This window comes from Girardinichthys multiradiatus, chromosome 12 (assembly GCF_021462225.1).
Source record: "Girardinichthys multiradiatus isolate DD_20200921_A chromosome 12, DD_fGirMul_XY1, whole genome shotgun sequence".
In the NCBI taxonomy this organism is placed as follows: Eukaryota; Metazoa; Chordata; class Actinopteri; order Cyprinodontiformes; family Goodeidae; genus Girardinichthys; species Girardinichthys multiradiatus.
Window position 1 is genome coordinate 10,347,140 of NC_061805.1, and position 15,821 is coordinate 10,362,960.

Here is a 15,821-nt window from a genome sequence, read left to right on the forward strand (position 1 = left end):
GGTCTTGGCCCGCCTCAGACTGACCATTAGCTTTGGTTTCTGTGACATGAAATATAAAATGCTCATAACATTTTAACAGAGACTAAACCACCCCTTCTGAGCACAAGTGCAGCTTTTTTAAAGAGATACTCATCATTGCATAACGCAACCCTTAAAATAAGCTTTTCTCACAATTCTTTGTACAATGTTTACTCTATTTTGAGTCTATCTGGGGAGTAAAAGGCATTACTTGTCATAAAAAATAAAGGGAAAAAAAATCATTTTGCTGAGATATTCCTCAGAGTTGTAAAACCTGGCCAAGTCACTGACTGGATGCAATCTGCTGGGTTTCCTTAGATAGAAAAACTTTTTATCCAATTTGAATAAATAACTGAATCTGACTCCACTGTTCAATTGTAGGATTAATTAGAATATATGTACCTGACTGTTGTGAAGTGCCTTGAGACAACATGTGTTGTGAATTGGCACTATATAAATAAAATTGAATTGAATTGAATTGATCAATCACATGTAAACTGAAAAGTTATTAGATGACAGTGGCTTAGACCAGTTTGAAAACAGTGCCTGCAAAATTAAGCATGTGATGTTGTGATCATGGGTGTCAAAGGTAGCACTGAGATCTAACCAGCACAGCACAATGGATTGTTGAATAGATTTTATCCTTGGAATGTTCCCACAAATGTGCTGAAACAAACAGTACATTTACAGTGTTTGTGTTCCTCTTCAGGGTTCCCTGGTTGTATCGCACCATCCACCAGATGCATCACCAGCACCATGTGCCTTTTGCCTTAGCAGCCCAGGATGCGAGCTCAGCTGAACTCCTGTCACTGCTGCTGCTTGCTCTGAGCAGTGCCTGGTTGCTGGGCTGCCACCCTCTCAGTGAAACCCTCTTTCACTTCCTCAACAGCTGGCTGGCAGTGGAGGACCATTGTGGCTACAACCTGCCCTGGGCTCTACACAAACTACTTCCCTACATGGGAGGAGCCCCTTACCACCAAACCCATCACAAGAAACAGAGCATCAACTTCGCCCCCTACTTTACCCACTGGGATTACCTTTTTGGTACTTACTGTAAATCAGCACTGGATTTTCATTCAGAATGAGACATTTCTGTGCAGTTATGAACAGAAATGTATGTAATCTGAAGTTAAAGACAAACGAGGAGAAATCAAATTAATGAACCTGAGAAAACAGCTTAACTGATATGCTCTTATGACTTTGCATTTATCTGTGTGTGTTTGTGCAATTAGGAGAGTGGTTATCGTCAAGTACTCATATGAAGGCATATTTTGTTTGACTTTGGCATGTTTCATTGCATGGGGAAAAAGACGTGTGAGCTCTCCAGGAAGATGAGCAAATGCAGCTAATTTGGGTGAAGAAAAAAATCTTATTACTTCTTCAACATTACTGATATTTTTGGATTGTGCATCTAAAACAGTAAATGAGAGCACACTATATATATATATATATGTCTATATCCAGGGGTGAAAGTATTAAATTCTTGCCTGTACTCATGGGCGGAGCTAGAGGGGGGGCTGGGGAGGCACTGGGGGCATATATGCATGCATATATATATATATATATATGCATGCATATATATATATATGCATGCATATATATATATATGCATGCATATATATATATATATATATATGCATGCATATATATATATATATCAATTGTTAAAGAGCTGCCATGTCTGAAGCAATGATAAACCATTTTCTGATGCATAACTTTTCATCTTCAGTTTCCGTCTTTTCTTTTGAACAAAGAAGTTATTGTTCTCTGCATTGTGGTCAAGTTTTGATTTCATTCAAATTAAAAATTAGAAAGTTCAGTTGTTTTCTTGATTTTTATTTAAAAGTCTGTAGATGGTAAGTGATTTATTGTTCGTCCTGTCCTAATTCAAGGGGTGTTTTTGTATGTCTGTGCACCACCAGTGTAATTGTGTTGTTGTAATTCAGCAAAATCAACATGAACCATAACTAGTTACTCTCCCTTTCCTTTTAACTGGGCTATTTAGCAGCGAGCAGACAGACATTAAACGTAGCGGTGCTCGTTTAAAGGCTGGCCGTTCACAAAAACCTCAGGTTTCGAGGGGAGAGAAGCAAAGCAAGAGCATTGAGGCTCCAGCATAGCAGAACAGTTCAGAAACAATGTGGAATGAGGTGAAAAAAAGCTATATTTATGTTTTAGACTGGCTTTTGGTAGCGGATCTGATATTCTTTGTGTGCTTGTGAATTTTTGCAGCCGTAACTGGTTCTGGATGAGGGCTTCATAGCATACAGCCGTTCCTCCCTCTTCCTGGTACCGCGTACCGCCGCAGAATCTTTTAGTGGTACGCAGTACCGGACCGTACCGGCTCACTTTCACCCCTGTTTATTTCTATATTTAAAAGCATTTTATTTAAATCATCTACACCTAAAAGACAAATCCCATTAGTGTTTCCTCTGCTTCTACTCTTAACCCTATCAGTATCTCTTGTCCCTAAAATTAAATGTTTCTTTGGACATCACTCCACTAAAGTTGAGACATCATCAGTTCTCATCAAATCAGTTTTACATTAAAAGACACAAAGTTAATGCAACTAGTATTGGCAATTAGCAAATGTTTTTTACTGTTAATACTTTTGTTGCCAAAACTGTCCTGATGCCAAAAACCCATTGAAAAAGTTTTTTTGTTTTTTTTTGTTTGTATTTTCACAAATTGAATAAACGTTTTGTAGATGTCTGTGTTTTAGGTGATCTCTGTTAAGGGTAGAATTATCCAGCTCAGGTTTGACCAGTCGAAGTATTTTAGGTTTTGAACTAAAGATGCAGGATTCCAGATTCATTAAAATTACGGTTAATTGACCTGTTATCTAGTGCAGAGGAAGCTGCAAATCTGGTTTCAACTCCAGTCAGACGGGGTCCACAGATATCTTTACACACAGTGCTTACACTGTAGCACCACACAGGGTGGCGCCCACTCCCCACAGATGGGACATTTAAATAAGCAAAATAAAACTTGTTCATGGTGTAACTGACAGAAGACTAGTTGTTTTTCTCCCCTCCGAGTGCTCACGCCGCTCCCTGACAGACTGGCACTCTTGGTGATGAGCCGTGTCGCTCATATCAAAAACTGCTGCTAAACAGAAAAAAATACTAAATGATCATGAGAGTATTTGCTGGAGCAGCTCATGCCTCGCTTAAACTGAACCCCTAAGATCTCTGAAATCGTCCAGTTCTAAATAATAAAATAATAATGGTAGTAATGATAATAGTAATTTAATATTAGCAATTGTTCCCTCACCTGTGGAAGAGAAATATCATATCATAGTGAGTTTGAAGTGAAGAAATACTCAGTGGAAGAATAACAGCTAGCCAGATGTAACCAAGGGTTGAGTAAACCTTTGGATTTTGCGACTGGCTGCCATTTATGCAGAAGTACCAAAGAAGGTACATTCCTGTGGTTTTCCAGTTCTCGTAATTATTAGTAAACTATCCAGGTGGACTGGATGGGTCACTATCTGCTGATGTACCCCATGGTAAATATTTTCAATTTAAGTTGTTTTGAAAAGCTAAAATCAGCTAATATTCTGCACTCACTGTTGGCCTTCCACTGCTCTTCATTTTTCAACAAACATATCAATATTGCACATGTCTACTACAATACAGGTAAGGAAACTGATAATAAATTTGCATAGCTTAACTTACAAAAATACAATTTTTTCTTTCAATAGTCCTGACTCCTTGCCCTTCAACATTCCCCACATTGCTAAAAGACTAACGTATCCAACTGCAGACTGTCACGTCTTTTTCTGGTACAGATATGCACCAAAATATTTGCTCTCGGGCCCAAACCTCTAAACCTAACTAGGAAACTAAGCATAATCCCTAATTTAAAAACAACATTTAGAAAATATATGGATAAATGGAATTGGACCAATAGTAGCTGCTCTTCGGTATGAACTGGCAAAATGTAGTGGTGGGGCAGTTGGGAAATGGAAAAGGACTCATTGTAAGATGGACCTTTCAGTGCTAGATATTTTATATTATTGACTATAATAAAACTACATAAAGGCAAGGCAGACTTAATGTTTTATATATTGCCACAAGTTTTGGTTTTCCTGTTAGAGTCAATAAGTTTGATTTCCTGGGCCACTCTGCTGTCTCATTTTCACATCAAACCAGTTACTTGGGAGTATTACGTAGTCAAAACCACATTTGCTTTTGCTGCTTTCTGGTTTTGCACATTGATTATCATCTGTGCAAAAAGTTGAAGCAGCAACAAAATTCTTATTGTTTTCTGCAGTAATCAGTCAAGATTGTGGGGGACAACTCATTGATACTTGTTATTTTGGTACTTTTGCTCTTTTCACATTGGAACAGGGTACAAAAGAGCTTTGTGCACCTCATCACTGAAGCTAAGCCAGAAATACAATAAATGCAGGGTGGAAAGAAAACTGCTGACTCATCGTGCTGACAATCAGGAAGATGGAGTCCTGAAAACAGTAAAGAAGAGCATTAATTAGGAAGCTTAGATAATCTGCTAAAGAGAAACATGACCACCAAACTGTTGGAAGGTGCACTTCAATGTAAACATAACTTGAAAAGCACAAGTTAAAGCAAGGGGGCAGAAATCACAGAGAGGAATAGGAAATGAGAGTAGAAGAGATAAGTTTTCTAAAAAGGGACCAACATTCAGATTAAAAACATCTGGTAAGAGGCACAGCATGGGTTAGTAGAGATAGAGATGTTACAGCAATAAGCCAAAGTTGGAGTGCGAAGAGAGGCCCAAATGAAAATAAGAAACAGGAAGCTGAGAACAGATCAGGAGAATTAGAGAAGAACGTAAGAGAGGCCTTCTTGAAATTGAAGACTTAAATGCTTTAGTCACACATGAACTTCTTAAAGGGACAGTTGTCAAAAAATATTAAAGGAGTTTAAGTACCCACTACTTAATTGTTTTTTATACACCCTTACTTATCTGTTTGGTTGTTACTCTGACTAGAAGCACTTTACATGCTCCATTCTTAGTACATGTTTCCACACAGGAAGATCATTAGTGGCACACCACCTCCTACATTCATTTATCAGCTGCTTCAATTAAAATAGCAACCCAATGTAAAGGTTATAACAATTTAAAAGTTCGTGAAATAGTCTTTGCGTAAACAGCAATATTCAGTTCATTTTAGTTTATTTATATAGCGCCCACTCTCAATCCATGTCGTCTCAAGGCTCTTTGCAAAGTCAATACAATCGAATCATACAGATTTCAAGTCAGGTACATGCATTCCATTTAATCCTATCAAACAGTGCTGTCAAATTCAGTTTATTATTTATTATTTGTTAAAAGGTTTTTCTAACTAAGGAATCCCAGCAGATAGCATCGAGTCAGTTTCTTGCAGCATTTATTCCTCCCACATAAGCCTGTATTTCTGAGATCGGAGTTAAGACAATGTTGAGGTGCAACATTTTGGTCTTAGTTGTGGTTTTGTGTTTTGACTTTAGTTTGGTTTTCTAGTCATGGTTGTTTGTTTATTTCCTTCTACTGCCTCCCAGTGTTTTGTTGTTTTCTTTCCTTTTCAGTAAGTTTTCTTTATGGCTGCTTTCTTATTACTTTGCATGGTTTTCTCATTATTATTATTATTATTATTATTATTATTATTATTGTTATTATTATGGTTTCTTGTTCTCCTTGGATTCTTTAGTCTTGTTGCTCATTTAGTATCTCTGTGTTTATTTATGTTAGGTATTTGTTCTCTTTTCTAGTTTAGTTCCTCGGTTTAGTTTCTATAGTTCCAGCCTCCCTTATGGGTTAGCTTTAGTTATTGTTTACTTTTGGTTTGCACATATTCTAATTTCTCTGTTTACTTTAGTTAATCATTATTCAAGGTTCTTATGTTTCTTTTGGTTTATTATCTTTGTCCATAGTTTTGCTTAGTTCTGTTTCCCTGAGTTTTGTTATTTATAGTTTTGTTTTTGTAGTCAGGTTCCTTTGGTTATGTTATTGCCTAGCTTCCCTCATGTTCCCTTTTGTTTTATAGCCTGGTCCTCTAAGCTACCATTCATATTCCCTCAGTTCTCTGCAGCCTGGTTCACACCTGTTTTCCATTCTCCTCTGATTACCTGCCTCTGTTTCTCATTGGTTCATACCTCACTCCCCTCTGTTTATAAGCTCTCTGGTTTTGATTGTTCTTCGCTGGTTCCTTCCGTTACTACTCCGTTCCCTTCCACGTCTAGGTTTTGTTGCTTCGCTCCTGCAGAGTGACTTCTTGTGAGTTTTTGGCCTGGCACCTTTGTACACCTGCAGTGATTTTGCTACGTCTTGCGTTGTTTTTTGGAAACGTTAAGGATTTCGACTATGCTACGTTTTTGTTAAGTTTTGTAAAAAACCTTGGAATAAAGAAGAAGCTTTCCTTTAACATGCTGCTGTCCAGCTCTTGCCTGCACGTTGGTCCTTCCCTAAATATCTGTTGCCTGTCGGGGTGACAGGCAACAGATATTTACTTTTGGTTTTAGCCCCTTTCAGATTGCTGTTAGCTTCAACCTGGGGCCAACTCATCTGCATCTATTCTAAATTAATACACTATACTGTCTGATTTAAACGAAAATTAGTATTAATAGAAAAAATGTATAGCTGTAAATGCTATTTTATAGATTTTTTTTCACAGCTTTACTTTCAAAGAAATACTTTGACTAGAAGCGCTTTACATGTTCAGTTCACTGTATTTAATTCCTCCAGGAAGATGATTGGTGCAGTGCCATCTTCGACCCCCATTTGTAGTGGAAATGATCATCAGCGTCTGTATAAAAAACCAACCAATGCAAATGTGACAACGGTTTTCTGGTTCACAAACTGCTATAAGATTGTATGAGACTGTGCAAGACTTCATTGCTGAAGAAAAAATATTTAAAGGCTTGTTTAAAGTTTGCTGCAGAAGATTTAGACAAGCCAGTGTAATTCTAAAAGAACATAGTCTGGTCTCATGAGGCCAAAGCAGAACTATTTGGATGTCATTGGACACACCATGTTTGGAGGAAGAATGCTTCTGCAACTAAAACACCATGCCAAATGCGACGTTTCCTGTAACTGAAGGAAAGATGAATGAAGAAATGTACCGGGACCCTCATGATAAAAATCTGAAAATGAAATGAGTTGTTTTACAACACTAGAAGTCTGCTTTAGTCTTGGTCAGGTACTAGTTTTTAGCTTCAGCCTTTGGGACCAACTAATCTTGAAACAAACCTGAATCCCTGTAGAAAGCTAAATATTAAAGTGGTATAAGTGAGCATACTTTTTCTGGTTTTCACACTGCCTTACGCCAAATACAGCTAATTTGTATAAAAGTGCCTGAGTCCTAAAACAGCTCATTCTGAAAGGAGCTCAAAAAAGGGGAAGTGAAATCTCATTATCTGAGAATGATTTTGTGCGAAAAATGTAGTGAACATGTTTTGTAAAGCCCGTACACCTATCTCAAATGTTTCAAAGAAAGTATAATAGGTAACCTTTGAGTAGTGACTCTGACCAGCATTTTTTTTTTATGTTTTGTTCTCAGTATGTGTTTCACACAGGAATATCACTGTTGGCACACCGCCTCCTACCTACCTTTCCTGTTTGGATATTCATCAGTTTCTGTGTAAATAACATAACAATGGTTCAAACGTTTGTGAAAAAGCATCCGCAGAAACAGTGACGTTTTTGAGATTGCTGATTTTGTAAGACTATAGAAGTCAATTTTGGTCTTGGCCCGCCTCAGACTGACCATTAGCTTTGGTTTCTGTGACATGAAATATAAAATGCTCATAACATTTTAACAGAGACTAAACCACCCCTTCTGAGCACAAGTGCAGCTTTTTTAAAGAGATACTCATCATTGCATAACGCAACCCTTAAAATAAGCTTTTCTCACAATTCTTTGTACAATGTTTACTCTATTTTGAGTCTATCTGGGGAGTAAAAGGCATTACTTGTCATAAAAAATAAAGGGAAAAAAAATCATTTTGCTGAGATATTCCTCAGAGTTGTAAAACCTGGCCTAGACCAAACAGAACATCTGTATTTCATTACCAATGCTTTACAGAGACTTAGATAAATTTCACAACAATAAAGGCAAACTGTAAGAAGGCGCTTCAACATCTGAAGTTGATTTTGCATGTGAACAAAAAGGCGGGATTGAGCAATCTGTACTTTTCCTGGGAAGAAAAAAGTTTCCAGAACAGAGTGAGAGATGGGCTGCTGGGTGGTGGAGTTGCCACGAGATGAAATGATAAAGAGCATGACCCAAAGCAGGAAACAATCAGGCCCTATTACAGACCACACGTCAGAGTTAGGGCGAGTCATGTGGCTCTGGGTGGCACACACCAAAGACACACGTTCACAGCGAGAGGCACATCGAGGTCCAGCAGCAGGCGTCATGATGTCAGCCGGTGGGGCATCTCAGGATTCCAAAGGACTTGGAAGTGTCTGCGCAGTCACTGCTGTATGGATTGTTTACTCATTGTTTTATACCCTCATGAACAGATGGAGACAGAGAAATTGATTTTAAGCTACAGTGTAACAACTTGCAGACAGCCTTGTTTGCATGTGTTTTTAACACATGCAGCAGTTTCAAAACAATAGCTTTAAAAAGCCCAGAGCACACTCCAGCCATCCTTATCATCAGACCATATGCTGCAAGCTTCCCATGTCAACATACCCCCTGTACAGTTGCCATCAGAAGACAAAAGCCAGATTCATTTTTCTTCTAGAGTTCTGTAAATATTCAATTAGAGATCCTGAAATAGCTGAGCTTTCGTCTTTTTACAGTAACTAAGGTTCTGACACTATAGTCATTAACCTTTTTAAGATGACCTTTGCTCTATCGAACATTAGAGGTCTCTCAATGTCCAACTGTTTCCATTCGGAAACAAATTCATGCACTTGTCTTTAATGGACTTTTGCCAGTTGACAGTTTTTGAGACAACTGCAGCCATTGAGAATGCAGACAAGACATAATTACTTGACTGTTCAGTAGCTGTTTTTAGCACAGATATGCAGAGTTTTTTACAAACATTTTCATATAGGTTGAACTTTTCACATATAGTAATGTTACAACCAAAAACTCTAATGTATTTTATTTGCAGTATTGCACACATGGTTTTTCTCTGTTTACACATTTCTGATGGGGCCACCGAGACAAAATTTGCATCAGATGTTTGTAACATACCAAGTATGTTACATATTAGTCCAAGAATATCTAAGCAAATTAGTCCACCAATGAAGTAATGGATTACTAATTGACATGGCACAAGGAATAAATATTGAACACATAAAGAAAATGACTTGTGAAAAGACACAGAAAGCCAAGAAACCAACTGAAATAAGTCAGGATTTACAAAGCATTCCTGTTGCCATGAGAAAATTAATATCAGCTGTTTTATTGTTAACTGAGGGCCTATAACAAGGCTTCTTATTACCAAAGTATTATATTAGGTGGTATGATTAATAAGCAAAGTAAATCTAAAGAATCCTTTACAACAAAACTTACTGTTGCAAAACATACTGATGGCAATTGCTACAGCTGCAACTCTAATCTTCTGAATGTTTCAGTGTGCACCATTAAGACATAACCGAGAAGTTTAAAAAAAAACTTAATTTCACCATAACCAGTCATGGCTACGTGGACCTCGTAAAATTTCTAACAAAGGTGTCAAAGGAAAAATAATAGGAAAAGTTGTCTAACAGTCGAGAAGAACTTGCAGACCAGGAAAGTTTGCTGCAGAAGATTTGGACAAGCCAGTGGAATTCTAGAAGAACATCATCTGGTCTCATGAGGCCAAAGCTCTATTCTTTGGATGTCATTGGACACACCATGTTTGGAGGAAAAATGCTTCTGCACCTAAAACACCATGCCAAATGTGAAGTTTCCTGTAACTGAAGGAAGGATGAATGAAGAAATGTATCGGGACATTCATGATAACAATTTGAAAATGAAATGACTGTAGATTTCATAGCAACAGACAAGAGAAATCTACAATTGTGAAAAGGAGAGAACATGATTGATGGTTTTCAAATTATAAAAAAAATCTAAAAAAGTACATAGATAGTTTGCATTCAGCACCCTTTATTCTGATACCCATAAATAAAATTCAGCGCAACCTTTCTGTCTTCAGACATCATGTAATTAGTAAATAACTCAGCTGTTTATAATTAGATCTATAATGTCCCTTCTGTGAAGGGACATTAGTAAATTAACAACAGTATGACATCAGAGGAGCACAGCAGACAGGTCAAGGATACATTTTTACTGGCCAGGGTATAATCTGTGAAGCAAGAGTTGCATGGTAACTCTGGAGGAGCTGCAGAGATGTTCTCCCCAAGAGGGAAAATTTGTTATAACTAATAGTGATGCACTCCACATTTCTGGCATTGATGGAAGAGAGGCAAGATGAAAACCATTGTTGAAAGAAATCCATAAAAAGTCTTGTTTGCAGAAGGACTCCAGGAGGCACCACAACCCTGTGGAAGAAGTTGCTCTGGTCAGATGAGAGCGAAACCTCCCTTTTTGTCCCTGAGAAACTAACAAAACTAATCACCCTGACCATACACTCCACATACATGGTGAAACATGGTGGTGACAGCATCATGCTGTGGGGATGCTTTTCTTCATCAGAGATAAGGCAGTTAGTCAGAGCTTAGGAAAGATAAAGTTAATTACAGACCGAACCTGGAAGAAAACTAGTTAAAGACTGATGGTGGGGCGAGGGCTGCTGCTGTTGTAGAACAAATTATAAAACAAGAAGACAAAGCACAAAAAAACTTGCAAGGATCTGTCAGTCAGAAATATCACCACCTGGATATTTACATGCCTTTTGGTTATATATTCTCCAAATAACTGTCTGCAGCCTGCCAGCGGTCAGTGCAGACAACAGCCCACCCATTTTCTTCATTAGAATGCCTTCCACTTATTTTCCCATGGTTCTCTGTTTGTGTGTTGCACATGAACTATGACCTTTGAGCTGATATCGGTGGTATGAATGATCTGAATGTCAGCAATGCCTTCTGTGTCTGCTCCAACAACTTCGTCCTGTTAGAACGGCAAAGACAGTTGACAATTCAAGATGCTCTTAGCAATGTTTTGTGAATGTAAGAAAAAATTTCAGTCTTGGTCAACATTAAAACTTAATTTTACTGAGAAAAATTGGCTCACAATATTAAAATGCATCTTAATATGGCATTTTATATGTTTGAGACAGAGACAAGCAGTGATTTCAGTACTTTTTTTATTGTTTTACAAACTGTTACCATTTCTCTTCCCAACAAATTTTACTTGTGCTGCAATTGCATTGTCATAAACATAAAATCTCTGTTCTCACTTACAAATGTACATATATAATCATTTACTCTGTTGTAGAAATTAATAAATTAGAACAATAAATAGTATTTTATTTGACACAAGCAGCAGACATATCAAATGGCTTATAACAAAGAAAAGTATTTCTTTTAGGTATTGTATATTGTGACAATGTGCCCTCTATGCCACATTTACATCAGATTTAGAGTCAGTTCTTAACCAAAATATGTTCAAAGAAGTGATGGATTACTTAGATGTAGACATGCAAGGTCCACATGAACCTGGGTCAGTTAGTTGAAAAATTTGCCCAGGAACGTGGACAACCCCTGGCCCCTTTCTTCACTCTCCCATGCCCCCACCACATCAATGGCCTCAAGTCCTCCAATCCTGTGGTAGTGTACATGTTTCTCAAGCTCCATCACCTTGCTATCGCTGTAATGCTGGGGGGTGGAAAATAGCCATGTGAAGTGGGAAACGGGGTCGAGATAAACAACCCTGCCAACCGGACCCCTTCGCAGACCTCACGTATCAGGCAGCGGCAGGAGGCAGGAGCTGAGCCTGTAGAGTTCATGGCTTGTCAGGTTGCCGGAGGCAGGCCATTTCACTCCACCAAGGCACATGAAGTGCTGATTAGTGTTTGCATTGCATGGGGAGGCCAGAGATAAGTGGAGAGGAAGACAGATGTCAGGGGAACAGAGAGGAAAGAGGCTGACTGACCCACTAGTTCCCACCAGTCTGCACAAATTATAAGAGGCTCAGTTCTTAGAGAAATCATTTGCATTGTGCATTGTGGATATGAGAGCATACCTTTACATCATTGGATACCAAACTGACTGTAGATCTGTTGCACAGCTCTACTTTCACTCCACTCTGTGACAGATAGCGACTAATATTCATGCCTTTCCTCTACAAGATGAAGTACTTGTTTTATTTTACGGTACAATATACATGTTTGTCCACTTGCAGTGCACAAATGTCCATGAGTTTTAAATTAGCACTTCGAGTCTCACAAAACAAGCCTCAAAGAGATTTCAATCATTGTCCCTTGACTCAATTTTTTTGCGACTTATGTTTTGTATCTTTCCTGTTGTGGTAAGACTTTATAGAGAGTTTGAATGCCTGAAGGTGTGGACTATCTGCAGCCGCACTCAGCTACCACCATTCCCTCATACTTGTACTTGTAAGTTACTACGCCTGTGTCATCCAGGTAGAGTAAGGAGATGGGCTCCAGCTTGGTTGGCACACAGCAGGCTCTTGATGCCTTCTGAGGACTGTTAATATTTACTAGTGTCTGGACTATGGCATGTTTGGTAGGTGTGACATGCTTTGTCAATGGGTATGAACAAATGCCAGCACATTCAAAGGCCTCATAACCAGTGGGTGCAAGAATCCAGCTATCCCACCCAATGTCCTTGAACTCTACGTACATAGATTGTTTCTTGCAGTGGTTTCCTTTGGCATTGCGACGAATGCGGGATGCTGTGTCATAGATCAGGTTTGAACGCATTTGGATGAGGTCTTCCTCATCTGGTTCAGCCTCACTTCTGTCCTCACCCCACACCCCACTCAGATCTGTCCCAAAGTCATTCTGCAGAACAGCACTAGAAGTCTCATGGTCAATCATCTCATTCAGCTCACGCCTGTTGTCACGGTGATCACTACTCTGATCATCAGAGAAAACAATCAGAAGAGGTTTATGTTTTTCCTCTGGGCTGTTTTCAATCCTCATGTCACCTTCAGGTGTACCCTCATTTTTGCTGATCTCTTTCATACTCTCAGCATTCTCGTCATCACCAATGCTGGAAATGTGCACTTCCAGCCGGTGTGTTGTTGCTCCATCAGATTTGCACCAACGCTGCACAGCGGCAGTGAGGTCAAAAGCTTCCCAACTGTTATCTGTCCCAAACACCTGACGTGAAGCCAGTTCCAAAAAATCAGTCCTGTCCTCTACCCCTGCAAACACATCTCCCCTCACTGTCTTTTCATCTGTCATGTTAACCGAGTCATGTGATGTCAGCTCATAGATGGTGACCTTACGATCCACACCGGCGTAGAGATGTCTGTCAGTCTGGACGAGGGTGTAGAGGCGTAGTTCAGCTGCCGTGATGCGCTCATGATGGGGCATTGACACGTTGAAGAGCAATGGGTGACGTCTCACCCCTCCAACACCCACAACACTGGGATTTGAATCTAGTCAAAAAAAAGTTATTGGATTAAAGTTCTGTGTTGTATCTGATTTTTTAACTGCTCTTGAGCTGAACTGGGAAATGTAGGTGCATATCATCTGTGTCTGTGCAAGGACATTTTCTCTCTATCTCAAACTAAGCAAAGCATGTTCACACAAATATTTTCTTGCCAAGAATATTTTAAAGTATTTAAGTTAAAATTGTGCATACAAGTGAAAGAGCTAATACTGGACAAGAGCACTGATAAAACTTAAAAAACTAATCTTATATCATGAATTCTAGCAACTCCTTAAATTGCACTAAACCCTTTGGTTTAAAGACTTTGAAAATGAACTTTCACCTTTTTTTAACAGTTCCATATATATATATGGAATATATAATATATTGAGCACAACTGTACCTTCATTTTTGAAGCTGCGTATGATGTTGGCTGTGGGCATGGCAGTGCGGTCATTAGCAAAGCGGTTATAAAGCTCCATCATGTACTCAGGCGGATCCTCCCGTGCATTTCCAGGTGGCAGGTTTGAAGGGCTCATTCCGGACAGGTTAAATGTCCGCAGAAACTGCTCCTTCAGGCTCTCCAGTAGGTTTTGCATCTTTGTGCTACCATCCTGCTGTAACAGAGATGGATCCACCACCCCTCCATGCCCGTCACCCAGTCCTGGAGCAGGACGATACCTCTGATGAGTGCTGGAGATGGGACTGCTCTTACCAAAAAGAGGCTCCCTGAGCAGCATGAAGGAAAACAGCAAGAACAAAGTCTTGGGTATGCAAATGGTTCCCAGTTGAGAGACCCAAATGCTCGCCATGGGAGAAAAAAATCTGCAGCAATCTAATTTATGCCAATGGCCTATGGATGAGCTCAAGCAACAAGGCCAGAAAACAATACTGTATTTGGCCAAACGTTTATTTAAGGTGTGGTCAGTTCACCTACGGCCTGAGACAGTTCTAGCTTCCTCACAGCAGCTGAAGAGGTATTGACCCTTGCATTGATCAACGTAAAGCCCTTGTATTCTCCTGGTGCTCCTCTCCAGATGTCACAATATTTATTCTCATGCGCACCTTTTGAAGTTCCTTGCAACAGGACGGTGGTTGTGGTGACAGGGTGGCCAAGGCTCGTCTTTGTCTATCCGACTCATCTCTGTTGTGTCCTCTCCTCCGTCAGACTGTGTCTGTGCTCGCCTCTCTTCCCAGCTCTGGGTCTCTGTCCCTTATCTATAATATGGTGGGCTACGCATTGCAAAGTGCTTATGGTCTCCTTGTGGTGTGTGTGTGTGTGTGTGTGTGTGTGGCTGCCTTCCCTTCAACTTTGTGTGATGCAGTAGTCTGTGTGTTATCTCACAGCTTCCTTAATGAGGATTTTGTAAACACTGTCCTGTAGCCTCTTCCTTGTGGAAGGGCTATTTTGTTTTGGTGGGCGTTCCGGGGATGATACTGTTCATTTGTTTATTTGCTTTGTAAATGGTGGAGTTCTCCGAGCGGCTGTCCAGGCTACATTGAGCATTTCGTTTTGACAAAATACACTGTTGGTCTGTTGATATGGTTGAATGTAGCAGGATGCTTTCATCAGACAACGTTGGTCCAAATGAAATAGAAAGGCAATGAGGTGTAGGGCCTCCATAGTAGCTAACAGCTATCACGTTTACTTTGAGCCAAGTTGCTCTTAAATCTCAACAGTGCACAATAATTCAGTAAAGAAAAAAAACACAGTTATTGTTTTGTTTTTTTAATGTTCTTCACATCTGTTTAGATACCATGTTTGTAATTGACAAAGTACTTCAGTATAAAATGTAGTTTACACTGCACATACAGACAAGGACAAATCAGTAAACACCCTTGGCAAAGATATGTAAAAAGTCTTAAATGAATTGTGTCTTTTAATGCAGTAGCATAATCTTGTTCTGATTTGATCTTTTGAGAAATCTGACTTTCATTTGAATTATTTTATACAGAGGACATGACCATGATCATTTATGCGCTGATTTTGGACCTAAGACCTTATGTTTCAGACAATTATCCTGCCAGACCCATTGATTTCCTATTTTCAGTTTACTATTACAGTCTGCCAGATTTTGATATGACATGTTCTGGTATTACAAGAGTCCATAATACCGTGCACTCCAATGAGGTTCCCAGAAAGAAAGAAAAGCCCACAGCATCACAGATCCTCCACTGCACTTAGTGAAATTTAGAGTTTAAAAACATTTTTTACTATTTTGCTGAATATAGAGTTAGGATTAGCCTGGTGGCAAGATAAATTTGGATCCCCAACCACCCTTGTGGCCAATCACTAAAAGAATTTGATCTCTGTGTCATGT

At 39.2% G+C, this 15,821-nt stretch overlaps 1 protein-coding gene across 1 annotated transcript; it reads right to left on the reverse strand.

Moving 5' to 3' along the window:
• Positions 1-11,229: 11,229 nt before the first annotated feature.
• Positions 11,230-14,677, reverse strand: bmp10 (bone morphogenetic protein 10). Its single transcript, XM_047382207.1, has 2 exons — positions 13,904-14,677; positions 11,230-13,507 (listed from the first exon to the last, which is right to left on the reverse strand). The coding sequence occupies exons 1-2, from the start codon at positions 14,310-14,312 to the stop codon at positions 12,450-12,452; spliced, it is 1,467 nt and encodes a 488-aa protein (XP_047238163.1). The 5' UTR covers positions 14,313-14,677; the 3' UTR covers positions 11,230-12,449.
• Between the last annotated feature and the right edge of the window lie 1,144 nt (positions 14,678-15,821).

Excerpts from the sequence above, each read along its gene's own strand:
- bmp10 (XM_047382207.1), bottom strand. The coding sequence starts at position 14,312 with ATGGCGAGCATTTGGGTCTCTCAACTGGGAACCATTTGCATACCCAAG. Across the intron at positions 13,508-13,903 it reads ACGCAGCTTCAAAAATGAAG|ATTCAAATCCCAGTGTTGTG; the intron begins GTACAGTTGTGC and ends TTTTTTGACTAG.